Source organism: Nesoenas mayeri (genome assembly GCF_963082525.1).
Source record: "Nesoenas mayeri genome assembly, contig: SCAFFOLD_201, whole genome shotgun sequence".
Classification (NCBI taxonomy): Eukaryota; Metazoa; Chordata; class Aves; order Columbiformes; family Columbidae; genus Nesoenas; species Nesoenas mayeri.
The window spans coordinates 1-20,436 of NW_027660011.1; the positions used below are offsets into that span (position 1 = coordinate 1).

The 20,436-nt window shown below is 66.4% G+C and overlaps 1 protein-coding gene across 1 annotated transcript; it reads right to left on the reverse strand.

Annotated features, from left to right (window-relative positions):
* Window positions 1–4,178: 4,178 nt before the first annotated feature.
* On the reverse strand, window positions 4,179–19,831 carry LOC308052435 (phosphofurin acidic cluster sorting protein 1-like; the record flags this gene model as incomplete). Its single annotated transcript, XM_080364514.1, is given in 17 exon segments — window positions 4,179–4,291; window positions 5,199–5,300; window positions 6,011–6,243; window positions 7,653–7,699; window positions 9,276–9,318; window positions 10,305–10,407; window positions 10,884–10,994; window positions 11,699–11,853; window positions 12,975–13,078; window positions 14,185–14,298; window positions 15,145–15,225; window positions 16,149–16,214; window positions 16,596–16,656; window positions 18,204–18,252; window positions 18,255–18,315; window positions 19,620–19,679; window positions 19,760–19,831. Coding segments are annotated over 17 exon segments (1,575 nt in total), but the record flags the coding sequence as incomplete, so codon positions are not given.
* Between the last annotated feature and the right edge of the window lie 605 nt (window positions 19,832–20,436).

The following is a 20,436-nucleotide window of genomic DNA, read 5'->3' on the forward strand; positions in this document are numbered from 1 at the left end:
TGGACCCCAAATTAACCCTGGACCCCCCCCCAAATCCTGCAACCCCTTCCCCCCCCCAAAATCTCACCCCCCCAAACCACAGGGACCCCCAAAACCCCCGGGACCCCCCCAAAACCCCCAGGCCTCCCCCAAATCCCGCCCCCTCCCCAACCACAGGGACTCCCCAAACCCCCCCAGGCCCCCCAAATCCCACCCCCCCCCCCCGAGCCCCAGGGACCCCCCCAAAACCCCCCCGGCCCCCCCCAAATCCCGCCCTCCCCCCCCCAACCACAGAGCCCCCCCAAAACCTCCAGTGTCCCCCCCAAATCCCCCCAGGGCCCCCCTAAATCCCCCCCCCCCCCGAACCCCAGGGACCCCCCAAAACCCCCCCAGGGCCCCCCCAAATCCCCCCCCCCCAAACCACAGGGACCCCCAAAACCCCCCCAGCCGCCCCCCCCCAAACCACAGGGACCCCCAAAACCCCCCACCCTCCCCCAAACTCCAGGGACCCCCCAAAACCCCCCCAGGGCCCCCCCAAATCCCGCCCCCCCCCCCACCAAAGGCCTCCACGCAGCCCCGCAGCAGCTCGTCCAATGTGGGGGCGCCATCCAGGTCCAGGGTGCAGCTCATGGGGACCCCGAAACTGGGGGGACACCCCCAAACTGGGGGGGGGGACTCCGGAATTAGGGGGGCACCCCCAAAATTGGGGGGGACACCCTGAAATTGGGGGGAGACCCCGAAATTAGGGGAGACCCTGAAATTGGGGGGGGCACCCCGAAATTGGGGGAGACCCTGAAATGGGGAAGGAGACACCAAATTGGGGGGGGACACCCCGAAATTGGGGGGGACACCCTGAAATTGGGGGGAGACCCTGAAATTGGGGGGGACACCTCGAAATTGGGGCGACAACCTGAAACTGGGGGAGGGACTCCAGAATTAGGGGGGCACTCCTAAAATTGGGGGGGGACACCCTGAAATTGGGGGAGACCCTGAAATTGGGGGGGACACCCTGAAATTGTGAGGGAGACACCAAATCACGGGGGAACCCCAAAATTGGGGGGAACACCCCAAAACAGAGGGGGGAATTTGGGGGGGCCTGAAGGTCCCAGCTTGGGGGTTCGGGGGGGGGGTCCCAATTTGGGGGTCCCCGGACTTGGGGTGTCCCAGTTTGGGGGTCCCAGGGGTCCCAGTTTGGGGGTTCGGGGGGGGGGAGGGGGTGTCCCAATTTGGGGGTCCCCGTACTTGGGGTGTCCAAGTTTGGGGGTCCCAGTTTGGGGGTTCAGGGGGGTCCCAATTTTAGGGTCCCTGGGGGTGGGGGGGGGGAGTCCCAGCTTGGGGGTCCCAGGGGTCCCAATTTGGGGGTTCGGGGGGTCCCCGTTTGGGGGTCCCGATTGGAGGGTCCCTGGTCTTGGGGGGAACCCAGTTTTGGGGTCCCGGGGGGTCCCAGTTTGGGGGGTTCGGGGGGGTCCATTGGCCTGGGGGGGTGGGGGAGGTGGGTCCCCAATTTTCCCCCCCCCACTCTTGCACAAGTGTCACACGCCCCACCCCCCGCACCCCCAAACCGCCCCCCCCCCGGGCCTGTGCACCCCGATAACGCTCCACTTCCTGCCCCCCCCGTTCCTGTCACTGGGGTGGGGGGGGAACTGGGGGGACTGGGATGGGGGTGCAGGAGGAACTGGGAGCAACTGGGATGGGGGACCCAGAGGTACTGGGAGCAACTGGGAGCAACTGGGTTGGGGGTAACCCGGGGTACTGGGAGCAACTGGGAGCACTGGGATGGGATACACAGGGGAACTGGGAGCACTGGGATTGGGGACGCAGGGGAACTGGGAGCAACTGGGAGCAACTGGGAGCACTGGGATGGGGACCCAGAGGAACTGGGAGCAACTGGGATTGGGGTAACCCGGGTTACTGGGAGCAACTGGGATGTGGGACCCGGGGTACTGGGAGCAACTGGGAGCAACTGGGAGCAACTGGGAGCACTGGGATGGGGGTAACCCGGGTTACTGGGAGCAACTGGGATGTGGGACCCAGGGGAACTGGGAGCAACTGGGATTGAGGTGCAGAAGGAACTGGGAGCACTGGGATCGGGGTAACCCGGGGTACTGGGAGCAACTGGGAGCACTGGGATGGGGACCCAAGGGAACTGGGAGCAACTGGGATGTGGGACCCAGGGGAACTGGGAGCAACTGGGAGCAACTGGGTTGGGGGTAACCCGGGTTACTGGGAGCAACTGGGAGCACTGGGATGGGGGTACTGGGAGCACTGGGATGGGATACACAGGGGAACTGGGAGCAACTGGGAGCAACTGGGAGCAACTGGGAGCACTGGGATGGGGACCCAGAGGAACTGGGAGCACTGGGATGGGGGACCCCGGGTTACTGGGAGCAACTGGGATTGGGGACCCAGAGGTACTGGGAGCAACTGGGAGCACTGGGATGGGGGACCCCGGGTTACTGGGAGCAACTGAGACGCGACTCTGGGGACACCCCGGGGGGTCCCGCCCGCACCCCCCCCCGCTCACTCCGACCCCCCCCCCCCAACCCTCCCGAACGCCTGGGTCCCTCCCGGACGCCTGGGTCCCCACCTGCTCCAGCGGTTGCGGCAGCGACAGGAGGACACGGGAGGAGGGGACACGGGGGGGGGGACACAGGGGGGGAGGGCACGGGGGGGGGAGGACACGGGGGTGGGTGGGGCCGGGGGGGGGAAGTGGTTTGTGGTTCAACAGAAACTCTTGGGTCCCCTCCCCGGACGCCTGGGTCCCTTCTCCGGACGCCTGGGTCCACTTGGGCGGGGGGGGGCCCCGGACGTCCGGACCCCCCCCCCGCCCTTCCCCATGTAACCACCCAGGGGACCCAGGCGTCCGGGACTCCCAGCTGCCCCCCCCGCCCCCCAAGGGCCAAGTTTTGGGGACCCCCCCCCAACCCCTAAAGGGGACCCAGGCGTCCGGGCCCCCCCAGCTGCCCCCCCCCACTCCCCAAGGGCACAGTTTTGGGGACACTCCCCCCCCCCTCCGCCCCCCAACCCCTAAAGGGGACCCAGGCGTCCGGGGGACCCAGGCGTCCGAGCGCAGCTGAGCCGCATTCGCGGCTAATTAGCGCTCATTAGCGGCAGCTGCTAATGAGGGTCACGCGGACCCACCCAGTTCTGACACCTGGGGAGGGGTGGGGCCCGAATGCCTGGGTCCCCTCCTGCCCCACCCACCCCCCTCCCATTGACTCCCAAAGGGACCCAGGCGTCCGGGACAAGAAAACCCCCAATTTCCTCCATTTATTTTATTGTATTATTCCCTTCTGGGGGGTTTTTTTTGGGGGGGGGGGGGTCACCCCCAAATCCCGAGTCCCCCCCCCCCGACTGGGGTGTGCGCGTGCGAGCGGGGGAGGGGCAGTGGGTGCTGGAGGGGGGGGGGAGGGGCTGGGTGCTCAGCCCCCCCTCCCCCACCCTCCGATTTGGCACTGATTGGGGGGGGGGGAGGGGTCGGGGTCGGGAGGGTTCGCAGCACCCATGGGTGCTCTGGGGGTGGGAGGTGGCACTGGGGGTGTCCCAGCACCCATAGGTGCTATTTGGAGTGGTACTGAGGTGTCCCAGCACCCATGGGTGCTCTGGGGCTGGGGGGGGTGGCACTGGGGTGTCACAGCACCCATGGGTGCTCTTGGGAATGAGGGGGTGGCACTGGGTTGTCTTCAGCACCCATGGGTGCTCTGGGGCTGGGGGGCGGCACTGGTGTGTCCCAGCACCCATGGGTGCTCTGGGGGTGGCACTGGGGTGTCCCAACACCCATGGGTGCTATTTGGAGTGGTACTGAGGTGTCCCAGTACCCATGGGTGCTCTGAGGCTGGGGGGGGTGGCACTGGAGGTGTCTTCAGCACCCATGGGTGCTCTTGGGAATGGGGGGGTGGCACTGGGGTGTCCCAGCACCCATGGGTGCTCTGGGGGTGGCACTGGGGTGTCCCAGCACCCATGGGTGCTCTGAGGGTGGGGGGGTGGCACTGGGGTGTCCCAGCACCCATGGGTGCTCTTGGGGGGTGTCCCAGCACCCATGGGTGCTCACAAGGCGGGTGACACGACGACGACGCTGCAGAAGCTGAGGGTGCCCCCTCCCCCATCCTGGGGGGGGGGGGAGGTTTCCCCACAGGCGGGGAGGGGGCACCCATGGGTGGGTGGGGGTTCCCACGGGTGGGGGGCACCCATGGGTGGGCTCAGGGCGCCTTGGGCCCCCAAAGCGCCACCTGCAGGTGCTTGACGTGCGTGGGCCACGAGGGCGCCAGCTGGAAGAACCTGATGTCGTCCCACGGGGACCCGTCCACCCACACTGCGGACAGACGGACGGACAGCGCCCGTGGGTGACACCACAGCACCCATGGGACCCCAAAACCACCCACACTGCGGACAGACGGACGGACAGCGCCCGTGGGTGACACAGCACCCATGGGACCCCCGACACCCCATCCACCCACCCATGGGACCCCAAAACCACCCACACTGCGGACAGACGGACGGACAGCACCCATGGGTGACACAGCACCCATGGGACCCCCAAAACCACCCACACTGCGGACAGACGGACGGACAGCGCCCGTGGGTGACACAGCACCCATGGGACCCCCGACACCCCATCCACCCACCCATGGGACCCCAAAACCACCCACACTGCGGACAGACGGACGGACAGCACCCATGGGTGACACAGCACCCATGGGACCCCAAAACCACCCACACTGCGGACAGACGGACGGACAGCGCCCATGGGTGACACAGCACCCGTGGGTGACACAGCACCCATGGGACCCCTGACACCCCATCCACCCACCCATGGGACCCCAAAACCACCCACACTGCAGACAGACGGACGGACAGCACCCATGGGACCCCCAGCACCCACAGGAGCCCCTTAACCCCCCGCCCCCCACATTTCCTCCACCCATAGGACCCCCAATGGTTGCCCCCACCCATGGGTGCCCCCCACCCCACCCCCTCATCCACCCCAGCACCCATGAGACCCACAGGAGCCCCTTAATCCCCCGCCCCCAATTCCCCCCACCCATAGGACCCCCAATGGGTGCCCCCACCCTTGGGTGCCCCCCACCCCATCCACCCCAGCACCCATGAGACCTCCAGGAGCCCCTTAACTGCCCATCCCCCCCATTTCCCCCACCCATAGGACCCCCAATGGGTGCCCCCACCCTTGGGTGCCCCCCACCCATGGGTGCCCCACGCACCGCGCAGGGGGGGCTGCCGGGGGGCGCAGATCAGCCGGGTCACCCCCTCCACCACCAGGCTCTTGGTGTCGGGCTCCCGTGGGCGCTTGAACAGGGTGGGCACTGCCCCCCCCACAGCACCCATGGGTGGGGGGCACCCATGGGTGGGGGGATCACACACACACACAAGGCAAGGGGCACCCATGGGGGGTTGATGGGGAAGGGGAGGGGGTGTCAACCTCCACCCATGGGTGCCCCCCATCCCCCACCCACAGGTGCCCCCATGCACCCCCACCCATGGGTGTCCCCATTCCCACCCATAGGTGTCCCCCCATCCCCAAACCCATAGGTGCCCCCATGCACCCCCATAGATGCCCCCTACTCACCCCCCCACCCATAGGTGCCCCCTTGCACCCTCCCCCACCCACAGGTGCCTCTCCATCCCCCCACCCATGGGTGCCGCCATTCACCCCCCATAGATGCCCCTACTCATCCCCCCTCCATAGGTGCCCCCATACACCCTCCCATAGATGCCCCCCATTCACCCCCCACCCATGGGTGCCCCCCTATCCCCCCACCCATAGGTGCCCCCATGCACCCCTACCCATAGGTGCCCCCATCCCCCCCATAGGTGCCCCCATTCACCCCCCCACCCATGGATGCCCCCTACTCACCCCCCACCCATGGGTGCCCCCATTGAGCCCCATAGATGCCCCCCATTCACCCCCCCCCACCCATAGGTGCCCCCATACACCCTCCCATAGGTGCTCCCCCGATTCCCCCCCCACCCATGGGTGCTCCCTCCCCCCCCATCATGGGTGCCCCCCCCTCACCCTTCTTGTTCTTCTCGCGGGTCACCAAGGTCAAGGTGAGGGTGGGGGCGGGGGGGGCGGGGCCGTCGCCGGGGGGGGGCGGGCGGGTGACGTGCAGGGAGCGGAAGGTGCCCCTCAGGGTGCTCTTGGCCCCCCCCTCGCGCCGCTCCCCCCCCTCGCGCCGCCGCTCCGCAGCACCCATGGGTGCCCCCCCCCAGTAATCCACCTGCAGCGCCAGCGCGTCCCCCGGGGACCTGCAGGGGGCGCACACATCGGGGGGAAATGAGGGACCCAGGCGTCCGGGTGACCCCATTGACCCCCCCCCCCCCAGCACCCATGGGTGTCCGCTCCAAAGGGACCCAGGGGTCTGGGTGACCCCATTGACCCCCCCTCCCCCAGCACCCATGGGTGCCCTCTTCAAAAGGACCCAGGCGTCCGGGTGACCCCCTGATCCCATTGACACCCCCCTTAGCACCTATGGGTGCCACCTCCAAGTGATTGACCCCCTGTTCCCACCCTCCCCAGCACCCATGGGTGCCCCCTCCAAAAGGACCCAGGCGTCCGGGTGACCCCCTGTCTCCCCCACCCAGCACCCATGGGTGCCACCACCAAAGGGACCCAGACGTCCGGGTGACCCCCTGACCCCATTGACCCTCTCCCCCCCAGCACCCATGGGTGTCCCCCAGGTCCCTCCCATTCCGGGTGCCCCCCAGCACCCATTGGTGCCCCCTCACCCCTGGGTGCTGGTGCCGCCCATGGAGGGGGATGCGGGGGGGGGTGGTGGCTTCGCGGGGTCCCCCTGTCACCCCCCCCCCGGGTGGGGGGGAGGGGGACGGGACGAGCAGCCCCGGGGGGGGACACTCGTCATTGTCACCTGGGGAGGGGGCGGGGGGACAGCAGGTCAGTGACACCCATGGGTGACAGACACATGGGGGACATGGGACCCCAAGGTTGGGGACATTGGGGACATTGGGGGGGACGTGGGACCCCAAGGTTGGGGATATTGGGGACATGGGGGGGACATGGGACCCCAAGGGACATTGGGGACATTGGGGGGGGACATGGGACCCCAAGGGACATTGGGGACATTGGGGGGACATGGGACCCCAAGGGTGGGGACAATGGGGACATGGGGGGGGACATGGGACCCCAGGGGACATTGGGGACATGGGACCCCAAGGGACATTGGGGGGGACATGGGACCCCAAGGGTGGGGACATTGGGGACATGGGGGGGGGACATTGGACCCCAAGGGTGGGGACAATGGGGACATGGGGGGGGACATGGGACCCCAAGGGTGGGGACATGGGACCCCAAGGGACATTGGGGACATTGCGGGGGACATGGAACCCCAAGGTTGGGGACATTGGGGACATGAGGGGGGGACATGGGACCTCAAGGGACACTGGGGACATTGGGGGGACATGGGACCCCAAGGGTGGGGACAATGGGGACATGGGGGGGGACATGGGACCCCAGGGGACATTGGAGACATGGGACCCCAAGGGACATTGGGGGGGACATGGGACCCCAAGGGTGGGGACATCGGGGGACATGGGACCCTGGGGGACATTGGGGACATGTCGGGGGGGAACAAAAGGGACCCAGGGGGACAAAGTGTGTGTGTGGGGGGGTGACAGTGACCCCCCCGTCCCGGTGTCACCTACCGGGTGCTGTGGGGGCGTCATCCAGCTGCCCGACTGTCACCGCCTGCGGGAGGGGACACTTGGGGACACTTGGGGACACCCCTGAGCCGGGACGGTGTCCCCATGGCCAATGTCACCATGTCACCTCGTGTCACCACAACCCAGGGACCAGGTACCCTCCCCCATGTCACCCGGTGTCCCTCCCGTGTCACCCCGGTGTCCCCCCCCCCCGTGTCACCCCGTGACCCCCCATGCCAACCGGTGTCCTCCCCGATGTCACCCGGTGACCCCCCTCGATGTCACCCGGTGTCCCCCCCCCCGTGTCACCCGGTGACCCCCCATGTCACCTGGTGTCCCCCCCGATGTCACTCGGTGACCCCCCCCGTGTCACCCGGTGACCCTCCCTCCCGTGTCACCCAGTGACCCCCCATGTCAACCGGTGTCCCTCCCGTGTCACCCGGTGACCCCCCATGTCACCCGGTGTCCCCCCCGATGTCACCCGGTGACCCCCCCCGTGTCACCCGGTGACCCTCCCTCCCGTGTCACCCAGTGACCCCCCATGTCAACCGGTGTCCCCCCCGTGTCACCCGGTGACCCCCCATGTCAACCGGTGTGACCCCCCCCGTGTCACCCGCTGTCCCCCCCAACTGTCACCCGGTGTCCCCCTCCGTGTCACCCGGTGACCCCCCATGTCAACCGGTGTCCCCCCCGATGTCACCCGGTGTTCCCCCTCGTGTCACTCGATGTCCCCCCCACGTCACCCAGTGTCCCCCCCGTGTCACCTGGTGACCCCACCCGTGTCACCCGGTGACCCCCCATGTCAACCGGTGTCCCCCCCGATGTCACCCGGTGTTCCCCCTCGTGTCACTCGATGTCCCCCCCACGTCACCCAGTGTCCCCCCCGTGTCACCTGGTGACCCCACCCGTGTCACCCGGTGACCCCCCATGTCAACCGGTGTCCCCCCCGATGTCACCCGGTGTTCCCCCTCGTGTCACTCGATGTCCCCCCCACGTCACCCAGTGTCCCCCCCGTGTCACCTGGTGACCCCACCCGTGTCACCCGGTGACCCCCCATGTCAACCGGTGTCCCCCCCGATGTCACCCGGTGTTCCCCCTCGTGTCACTCGATGTCCCCCCCACGTCACCCAGTGTCCCCCCCGTGTCACCTGGTGACCCCACCCGTGTCACCCGGTGACCCCCCATGTCAACCGGTGTCCCCCCCGATGTCACCCGGTGTTCCCCCTCGTGTCACTCGATGTCCCCCCCACGTCACCCAGTGTCCCCCCCGTGTCACCTGGTGACCCCCCATGTCAACCAGTGTCCCCCCCGATGTCACCCGGTGACCCCCCCCATGTCACCCGGTGCCCCCCCATGTCACTTGGTGTCCCCCCCCCTGTGTCACCCGGTGTCCCCTCCATGTCAACCAGTGTCCCCCCCGATGTTACCCGGTGACCCCCCCCGTGTCACCTGGTGTCCCTCCCGTGTCACCCGGTGTCCCCCCCCGTGTCACCCGGTGACCCCCCCCCGTGTCACTCGGTGTCCCCCCCACGTCACCCGGTGTCCCCTCCATGTCACCCGGTGACGCCCCATGTCAACCGGTGTCCCCGCCCCGTGTCACCCGGTGTCCCCGTGTCACTCACCGCCACAAAGGGGACAAACTTCTGGTACGAGTCATCGTCCGGGCTGGGGACACGTTGGGGACATCAGGGGCGGTGTCACCGTCACCCTGTCCCTGTGTCCCACACCATTGTCCCCCTGTCCCCATCCCTGTCCCCATGTCCCCATGTCCATAACCATGTCCCTGTCCCCATGTCCATCCTGTGTCCCCCTGTCCCCATGTCCCTGTCCCCATGTCCATCCCTATGTCCCCATGTCTGTGTCCCCATGTCCCGTCCCTGTCCCCATGTCCACCCCCATGTCCCCTGTCCCCATGTCCATCCCCATGTCCCCATGTCCCCATGTCCCTGTCCCCATGCCCCATCCCTGTCCCCATGTCCATCCCCATGTCCCTGTCCCCATGTCCCATCCCTGTCCCCCTGTCCATCCCCATGTCCCCATGTCTGTGTCCCCATGTCCCTGTGTCCCGTCCCTGTCCCCACGTCCATCCCCATGTCCCTGTCCCCACGTCCATCCCCGTGTCCCCATGTCCCCCCTCCCTATCCCCATGTCCCCCTGTCTGTGTCCCCCTGTCCATCCCTATGTCCCCATGTCCCGTCCCTGTCCCTGTGTCCCATCCCCATGTCCCCATGTCTGTGTCCCCATGTCCATCCCCATGTCCCATCCCTGTTCGCATGTCCATCCCCATGTCCCCTGTCCCCCCTCCCTGTCCCCATGTCCCCCTGTCTGTGTCCCCGTGTCCCATGTCCATCCCCATGTCCCCATGTCCCTGTCCCCATGTCCCCTCGTCTGTGTCCCCATGTCCATCCCTATGTCCCCATGTCCAGTCCCTGTCCGCATGTCCCATCCCCATGTCCCCACATCCATCCCCATGTCCCCATGTCCATCCCTATGTCCCCATGTCCCCCCTCCCTATCCCCATGTCCATCCCCATGTCCCCCTGTGTTCTCATGTCCATCCCCATGTCCCATGTCCCTGTCCCCATGTCCCATCCCTGTCCCCATGTCCATCCCCATGTCCCCCTGTCCCCGTGTCCCCGTGTCCGTCCGCACCGGGTGTCCCCGCGGGTCAGCATGGCCTCGGCCACGGGCAGCGCGTGGGTGGCCCCAGCACCCGCCGCGTACGTCAGGATCCGGCCCACCACGTCGAACGGCTCTGAGACACAGCACCCATGGGTGCCCCCCACCCATGGGTGCCCCCAAACACAGGGTGCCCCCCAGACCCACCCCAGGGTGTCCCCCATTCCTTGGGTGACAATGGCAAGGAGATGGGTGACACCCCCACCCATGGTGGCCAATAGCACCTATGGGTGCACCCCCACCCATGGGTGCTCCCAAAGACCCCCCCCCACCCCACCCATGGGTTCCCCCTGGACCCCCCAAAACCAGGGCATCCCCCATATCAAAGGATTCCCCTCCTTTGGTGACAATAGCAGTGGGATGGGTGCCCCCCCCAGCACCCATGGGTGCCCCCAGACCCCCCCACGCTGCACATTTGCCCCCCACCCTTGGGTGCTCCCATGACTGTCCCCTCCCTCCCAGCCCCCCCACCCTGATATCCCCCCCATGTGACAACCCCAGGGGCACCCATGGGTGCTGGGGGGGGCACCCATGGGTGGGGGGCACCCATACCGGTGGGGGGGGCCTCGCTGCGCCCAAAGAGCTCCCGCCATGGGGGGTCCAGGAAGGCGGCGCCGTAACGGGGGTCCAGGGCGGCCAAATGGGGACCCAATGGGTGGGGACCTGGGGACATGGGGGACATTGGGTGACATTGGGTGACATTGGGTGACACGGGGACCCACCTGCCCCCCCTCAGTGTCCCATGGGTGCTAGAGGTGCCCTATGGGTGTTAGAGGTGCTGGAGGGGCTATAGGTGCCCTATGGGTGCTACAGGTGCTGTGGGTGCTCTATGGGGGCTATAGGTGCCCTATGGGTGCTAAAGTTGCTGTGGGTGCTGTAAGTGCCCTATAGCTGCTATAGGTGCCCTCTGGGTGCTACAGGTGCCCTATGGGTGCTACAGGTGCCCTATGGGTGCTCTATGGGGGCTATAGGTGCCCTATGGGTGCTACTGGTGCTGTGGATGACCTATGGGTGTCCTATGGGGGCTACAGGTGCTCTATGGGTGCTCTACGGGGGCTATAGGTGATCTATGGGTGCTGTGGGTGCATTCTGAGTGCCCTATGGGTGTTATAGGTGCTGTGGGTGCTATAGGTGCTGTGGGTGATCTATGGGTGCTGTATATGATCTATGGGTGATCTATGGGTGCTGTATGTGATCTATGGGTGCAGCAGCACCCATGGGTGCTCACCCAGCACCACGGGCAGCAGGCGCAGGGGTCCCCCCATATCATACATGATCTATGGGTGCTGTGGGTGCTGTGTGTGATCTATGGGTGCTGTGTGTGATCTATGGGTGCAATGGGTGCAGCAGCACCCATGGGTGCTCACCCAGCGCCACGGGCAGCAGGCGCAGGGGTCCCGGGGGCCCCCCCATGTCGGGGCTGCGGGTGCTGAGCGTGCGGACGAGGCTGCGCAGGAGGGTGCTGAGCCAGGGCGCCCCCCCCAGGGCCACCAGCGTCACCGCGGGCGGGGGACACGGACACCTGGGGGGACACGGCGCTCACAGCCCCCCCCGGGCACCCATGGGTGGGGGGGGGCAGGATGCCCCCCCGCTCAGGGCACCCATGGGTGCACAGGGAGGTGGGTGCTCTGGGGGGGGGGGGTGGGTGCTCTGGGGGGGGGAGGGGGAGCACCCATTGGGAGGTATGGGGTGGGTGATATGGGGTGACAATAGGTGACATTGGGTGACACTGGGTGACAGTGGGTGACAATGGGTGACACAAGGTGACACCGGGTGACACACTGGGTGACAGCGGGTGACAATAGGTGACACGTTGGGTGACAGTGGGTGACACGCTGGGTGACACGCTGGGTGACAATAGGTGACAGCGTGTGACAATAGGTGACACACTGGGTGACTGACAATGGGTGACAACAGGTGACAATAGGTGACAGCAGGTGACAGCGGGTGACACACTGGGTGACAATGGGTGACAACGGGTGACAATAGGTGACAGCAAGTGACAGTGGGTGACACACTGGGTGACAATAGGTGACAGTGGGTGACAACAGGTGACAGCGGGTGTCACACTGGGTGACACACTGGGTGACAGCGGGTGTCAATAGGTGACAGTGGGTGACACTGGGTGTCAATAAGGTGACACTGGGTGACACACTGGGTGACAATAGGTAACAGTTGGTGACACTGGGTGACATTGGGTGACACTGGGTGACACACTGGGTGACAATAGGTAACAGTTGGTGATACTGGGTGACATTGGGTGACACTGGGTGACACACTGGGTGACAATAGGTAACAGTTGGTGATACTGGGTGACATCGGGTGACACACCGGGTGACAACAGGTAACAGCGGGTGACACACTGGGTGACAATAGGTAACAGCTGTTGACACTGGGTAACAATGGGTGACATGGGGTGACACTGGGTGACATCGGGTCACACTGGGTGACACTGGGTGACAGTGGGTGACACACCGGGTGACAACAGGTAACAGCGGGTGACACTGGGTGACACACTGGGTGACAATAGGTAAGAGTTGGTGACACTGGGTAACAATGGGTGACATGGGGTGACACTGGGTCACACTGGGTGACACCGGGTGACAGCGGGTGACACACCGGGTGACAACAGGCGCCACTCACATGCGCTGGATGCGGGTCAGGAGGGCGCCCAGAACAGCCGGGAGCTCCGACCCCCCAGCACCCACCGCGGGGTGACCCTGCGCCCGCAGCTGCGACAGCACCCACTGCGGGGGGGGGCACGTCAGAGACCCCCCCTGAGACCCCCAGCACCCACTGACCCCCCAGCACCCACTGCGGGGGGGGGGCACGTCAGAGACCCCCCCGAGACACCCTGACCCCCCCCGAGACCCCCAGCACCCACTGACACCCACTGACCCCCCAGCACCCACTGCGGGGGGGGGGGGGGCACGTCAGAGACCCCCCCTGAGACACCCTGATGCCCCCAGCACCCACTGACCCCCACTGACCCCCAGCACCCACTGCGGGGGGGGGCACATCAGAGACCCCCTCTGAGACCCCCTGACCCCCCCCAGCACCCACTGACCCCTCCTGAGACCCCCCAGCACCCACTGACACCCACTGACTCTCCAGCACCCACTGCGGGGGGGGGCACGTCAGAGACCCCACCTGAGACCCCCTGACCCCCCCCGAGACCCCCCAGCACCCACTGACACCCACTGACCCCCCAGCACCCGCTGACCCCCCAGCACCCACTGCGGGGGGGCACATGAGAGACCCCGACCCCCCCGACCCCCCCTGAGCCCCCCAGGCACCCACTGACTCGAGATCCCCCCCCAGCACCCACTGGGGGGTGGGGGGGCACGTCAGAGACCCCGACCCCCCCTGACCCCCCTGAGCCCCCCAGCACCCACTGACCCCCCATGACCCCCCCAGCACCCACTGACACCCACTGACCCCCCCCAGCACCCACTGATCCCCTCAACCCCCCCCAACACCCACCGGGGGAGACATATCAGACACCCCACCCCCCCCCCCAGCACCCACTGACACCCCCGACCCCCCCCATCCCTTCACCCCATGCCCCCCCACCCCCCACCCATGGGTGTCCCCCCCCCAATAGGTGCCTTCCCCCCATGGGTCCCCCCCCCCATGTGTCCCCCCCACCCATGGGTGCCCCCCCCTCCATGGGTGCCCCCCCACCCATGGGTCCCCCCCACCATGGATTCCCCCCCGCCCATGGGTTCCCCCACCCATAGGTGCCCCCCCACCCATGGGTGCCCCCTCCACCCATGGGTCCCCCCACCATGGGTGCCCCCCCACCATGGGTGCCCCCCCACCATGGGTGCCCCCCACCCATGGGTGCCCTCACCTGGCCCCGCCAGTGGCAGGTGCTGACCAGCAGGAGGCGCTCGGGGACCCCCCCGGATTCGGGGCCCAGGGCGGGGCCCAATTGATCCCACAGCGCCCGGCGGGGGGGCGGCGCCTATGGGGGGGGAGGGGGAGCACCCATGGGTGAGGGGGCGTGTCCCCATCCCCCCCCCATGTCCCCATGTCCCCAGTGTCCCCAAGCCCCAAAGTCCCCCCCGTATCACCTGTCCCCCCCACATCCCCAATGTCCCCATGTCCCCCATTGTCACCTGCCCCCCCATGACCCCCCATGTCCCCCATTGTCACCTGCCCCCCCATGACCCCCCATGTCCTCCATTGTCACCTGCCCCCCCATGACCCCCCATGTCCCCCATTGTCACCTGTCTCCCCATGTCCCCGTGTCCCCCATTATCACCTGTCCCCTCCATGTCCCCCCAATGTCCCCATGTCCCTCCATGTCCCCCCATGTCCCCCCATTGTCCCCATGTCCCCCCATGTCCCCCATGTCCCCCCATGGCCCCAATGTCCCCCCATGTCCCCCATTGTCACCTGTCCCCCCATGTCTCCCCATGTCCCCATTGTCCCCTGTCCCCCCATGTCCCCCATTGTCACCCGTTCCCCCATGTCCCCCCATGTCCCCATGTCCCTGTCCCCCCATTGTCACCTGTCCCCCCATGTACCCGTGTCCCCATTGTCACCCGTCCCCCCATGTCCCCATGTCCCCATTGTCACCTGTCCCCGCCATGTCCCCCATTGTCCCCATTGTCACCTGTCCCCCTATGTCCCCTCATGTCCCCCATTGTCACCTGTCCCCCCCACGTCCCCCACTGTCCCCATGTCCCCCATTGTCACCTGTCCCCCCATGTCCCCATTGTCACCCGTCCCCCCATGTCCCCCCATGTCCCCCATTGTCACCTGCCCCCCCCATGTCCCCCATTGTCCCCATTGTCCCCATTGTCACCTGTCCCCCCGGGCCCAGCTCCGGTGACCTCTCGCTGTCCGAGCTGTTGTTCCTGTCCCCAGGGTTGGGGACACTGGGGACCCCCCCAGGGACCCCCCCGGGGACCCCCCGGCCCAGCGGTCGCTCCCGCAGGGGGGTCCCCCAACGTGTCCCCCCCCTGCGGGGACACCGGGACCCCAATGACCCCCCGAGCCCCCATAACCCCCCAGGGACCCCAATAACCCCCCCCCAGGAACCCCAATAACCCATGAACCCCAATAACCCCCCCAGGGACCCCAATAACCCCTGAACCCCAATAACCCCCCAGAGACCCCAATAACCCCTCGCAGGTACCTCAATAACCCCCCCCAGGGACCCCAATAACCCCCCGAACCCCAATAACTCCCCCCAGGGACCCCAATGACCCCCTGAACCCCAATAACCCACCCAGGGACCCCAATAAACCCTGAACCCCCATAACCCCCCCAGGGACCCCAATAACGCCCCCCAGGAACCCCAATGACCCCCAAAACCCCCCAGGGACCCCAATAACCCCTGAACCCCAATAACCCCCTCCGGGACCCCAATAACCCCCCCGAACCCCAATAACCCCCCCGGGCACCCCAAATCCCCCCCTGCCCCCCCCCACCCATGGGTGCCCTCACCTGGGTGACGTCACCTCCGCCCCCCCCTTGCTGCCTTTTAGGGGGGTCCGGAGCTTTTCGGGGACCCCCCCAGGCTCAGGTTGGGGGGGGTCGGGGTCCCCCCGAGTGTCCTGGGGAGGGGACATAAAATTGGGTCCCCTAAAAAAAAAAGGGGGGACACCCTGAAAGTGGGGGGGATGGGGGGTGGTTTGGGGGGGTCCCAGGGGTGTTTAGGGGGGTGTGGGGGCTTCAGGGGTTTTGGGGGTTCCTGGGGGCTCAGGGGCGGTTTGGGGGTCCTGGGTGGTTTTGGGGGGTCCTGGGGGGTTTTGGGGGTGATGTGGGGGTGATGGGGGGGTCATGGGGGGTTTTGGGGTCCCTCACCGTCGCGTCGGGCTCCGCCCCCCCCTCATCGGGGGGTTTGCGCCCCAACTTGGTCCCAGGTTCCGCCTGCAGGAATAAGGGGGGGTGGGAACCATGGGCCCCCCAAAATCCCCCCAGTGTCCCCCCAAACCCCCCAGTGCTCCCAGTGCCCCCCCAAACCCTCCCAGTGACCCCCCAACCCCCTCAGTGCTCCCAGTGCCCCCCCAATCCATCCCAGTGATCCCCAAACCCCCCCAGTGCTCCCAGTGCAGCCCCCAAACCATCCCAGTGACCCCCCAACCCCCCCCAGTGCCCCCCCCAGTGCTTCCAGTGCCCCCCCAGTGTCCCCCAATCCCCCCAGTGCTCCCAGTGCCCCCCACATAGTGTCCCCAGTGCCCCCCCCAGTGCTCCCAGTGCCCCCCCAAGCCCCCCCCAGTGCCCCCCCAGTGCCCCCCAAGTGCCACTGACCGGGGGGGGGCTGCTGATCTCGGTCTGGGAGCTGGACTGGGAGAGACCCTCGAAGAACGGGCTGTGGGGACAATGGGGACATTGGGGACATTGGGGACACTGGGGGGCAATGGGGACACTGGGGACACTGGGGGGCAATAGGGGAGACAGGGGCACAATGGGGACATTGGGGGACAATGGGGGACAATGGTGTCCCCATGTCCCCAGACTCACCGCAGCCGTGGTTTTGGGGTGTCCCCATGGTGTCCCCATGTCCTCAGACTCACCGCAGTCGTGGTTTTGGGGTGCTGATGACGCTGTCCATGTCCCCATGGTGTCCCCACTGTGTCCCCATGTCCCCATGGTGTCCCCATGGTGTCCCCAGACTCACCGCAGCCGTGGTTTTGGGGTGTCCCCATGGTGTCCCCATGGTGTCCCCATGTCCCCATACTCACCGCAGCCGTGGTTTTGGGGTGCTGATGACGCTGTCCGTGTCCCCATGTCCCCATGGTGTCCCCATGGTGTCCCCATGGTGTCCCATGTCACTCACCGCAGCCGTGGTTTTGGGGTGCTGATGACGCTGTCTGTGTCCCCATGGTGTCCCCATGGTGTCCCATGTCACTCACCGCAGCCGTGGTTTGGGGGTGCTGATGACGCTGTCCGTGTCCTCCATGTCCCCATGGTGTCCCCATGGTGTCCCCATGTCCCCATCACTCACCGCAGCCGTGGTTTTGGGGTGTCCCCATGGTGTCCCCATGGTGTCCCCATGTCCCCATCACTCACTGCAGCCGTGGTTTTGGGGTGTCCCCATGGTGTCCCCATGGTGTCCCCATGTCCCCATCACTCACTGCAGCCGTGGTTTTGGGGTGTCCCCATGGTGTCCCCATGTCCTCATCACTCACCGCAGCCGTGGTTTTGGGGTGCTGATGACGCTGTCCGTGTCCCCATGTCCCCATGGTGTCCCCATGGTGTCCCCATGTCCCCATGGTGTCCCCAGACTCACCGCAGCCGTGGTTTTGGGGTGCTGATGACGCTGTCCGTGTCCCCATATCCCCATGGTGTCCCCATGGTGTCCCCATGGTGTCCCCATGTCCCCAGACTCACCGCAGCCGTGGTTTTGGGGTGCTGATGATGCTGTCCGTGTCCCCATGTCCTCATGGTGTCCCCATGGTGTCCCATGTCACTCACCACAGCCGTGGTTTTGGGGTGTCCCCATGGTGTCCCCATGGTGTCCCATGTCACTCACTGCAGCCGTGGTTTTGGGGTGTCCCCATGGTGTCCCATGTCACTCACCGCAGCCGTGGTTTGGGGGTGCTGATGACGCTGTCCGTGTCCCCATGTCCCCATGGTGTCCCCATGGTGTCCCCATGGTGTCCCCATGGTGTCCCATGTCACTCACCGCAGCCGTGGTTTGGGGGTGCTGATGACGCTGTCCGTGTCCTCCATGTCCCCATGGTGTCCCCATGGTGTCCCCATGGTGTCCCATGTCACTCACCGCAGCCGTGGTTTTGGGGTGTCCCCATGGTGTCCCCATGGTGTCCCCATGGTGTCCCCATGTCCCCATCACTCACCGCAGCTGTGGTTTTGGGGTGTCCCCATGGTGTCCCCATGGTGTCCCATGTCACTCACCGCAGCCGTGGTTTGGGGGTGCTGATGACGCTGTCCGTGTCCTCCATGTCCCGCTGTCACTGGGGTTGAAGATCTCCAGGGTGTCGTACAGCTCGTCCAGGTCCTCGGCCACCTCGCGCATGCGGGCGGGGGACACGTGCTCGAACCCCCCCCTGCGACGGGGACACCAGTGGCACCCCCTGTGTCACCCCCCGTCACCCCCATGGGTCACACTGACACCCCCACGGGACACACTGTTACCTCCTGTCACCCCATCGGTCACCCTGACACCCCCATGGGTCACACTGTCACCCCATGGGACACCCCGGTCACCTCCCCTTGTCACCCCCATGGGTCACACTGTCACCTCCTGTCACCCCATGGGTCACACTGTCACCTCCATGGGTCACACTGTCACCTCCTGTCACCCCATGGGTCACACTGTCACCCCATGGGTCACACTGTCACCTCCTGTCACCCCATGGGTCACACTGTCACCTCCATGGGTCACACTGTCACCCCCATCACCCCCATGGGTGACACTGTCACCCCCATGGGACACACTGACACCCCCATGGACACCCCGGTCACCTCCTCTGTCACCCCCATGGGTGACACTGTCACCTCCTGTCACCCCATGGGTCACACTGTCACCCCCATGAGACACCCCGGTCACCTCCCCTGTCACCCCCATGGGTCACCCTGTCACCCCCTGTCACCCCATGGGTCACACTGTCACCTCCTGTCACCCCATGGGTCACACTGTCACCCCCACCACCCCCATGGGTCACACTGTCACCTCCTGTCACCCCCATGGGTCACACTGTCACCTCCATGGGTCACACTGTCACCTCCTGTCACCCCCATGGGTCACACTGTCACCTCCATGGGTCACACTGTCACCTCCTGTCACCCCCATGGGTCACACTGTCACCCCATGGGTCACACTGTCACCTCCATGGGTCACACTGTCACCCCCATCACCCCCATGGGTGACACTGTCACCCCCATGGGACACACTGACACCCCCATGGACACCCCGGTCACCTCCCATTGTCACCCCCATGGGTCACACTGTCACCCCATGGGTCACACTGTCACCTCCTGTCACCCCATGGGTCACCCTGTCACCTCCCCTGTCACCTCACCCCCTGTCACCCCATGGGTCACCCTGTGCCACCTGGTCACCCCAGCACCCATGGGTGCTCCTACCCCACTGTCACCCCCAGCACCCATAGGTGCTCCCATCTCCTGTGTCACCCCAGCACCCATGGGTGCTCCTACCTCCATGTCACCCATGGGTGCCCCCACCCCAGTATCACCCCAGCACCCATGGGTGCTCTCATCTCCTATGCCAATCCCAGCACCCATGGGTGCTCCCACCCAGTATCACCCCAGCACCCATGGGTGCCCCCCAGCACCCATGGGTGCTCCTACCTCCTCCGACACTCTGAACCTCCTCAGCAGCGCCACGAACTTCTGCTTGATGTTGGGCTGCTGTGGGGGGGGAGGGGGGGTCAGTGGCACCCATGGGTGCCCCCAGCACCCTGACCCCCCCCGCCCAGCACCCCCGTCACCCGTGTGGGTCCCATCGGCTTCCGCCGTGGCTTCTTCCCCTTGGGCAGCTCCTCTTCCTCGTAGAACAGGTCCTGGGGGGACACGGGGGCACCCATGGGTGCTGGGGGGCACCCAAGGGTGGGGGGCACCCAAAGGGGTCCCCCCAGTTGGGTGCTGAGGGTGGGACACCCCAAGGTGACACTTTCCCATCACGACATTGGGTTGAGGGACCTCAGGAGGTCTTGGGGGGCACCCATGGGTGCTGGGGGGCACCCAAGGGTGGGGGGCACCCAAAAGGGTCCCAGTGGGTGCTGGGGATGGGACACCCCAAGGTGACACTTTCCCATCACAACCTTGGATTGAGGGACCTCAGGAGGTTCTTGGGGGGCACCCAATGGTCTGGGGGCACCCATGGGTGCTGGGGGGCACCCAAGGGTGGGGGGCACCCAAAAGGGTCCCAGTGGGTGCTGGGGATGGGACACCCCAAGGTGACACTTTCCCATCACAACCTTGGATTGAGGGACCTCAGGAGGTTCTTGGGGGGCACCCAATGGTCTGGCGGGCACCCATGGGTGCTGGGGGGCACCCAAGCATGGGGGGGGACACCCAGAAAGGCACAGGATCCCAGTTGGGTGCTGGGGATGAGACACCCCGAGGTGACACTTTCCCATCATGACCTTGGGTTGAGGGACCTCAG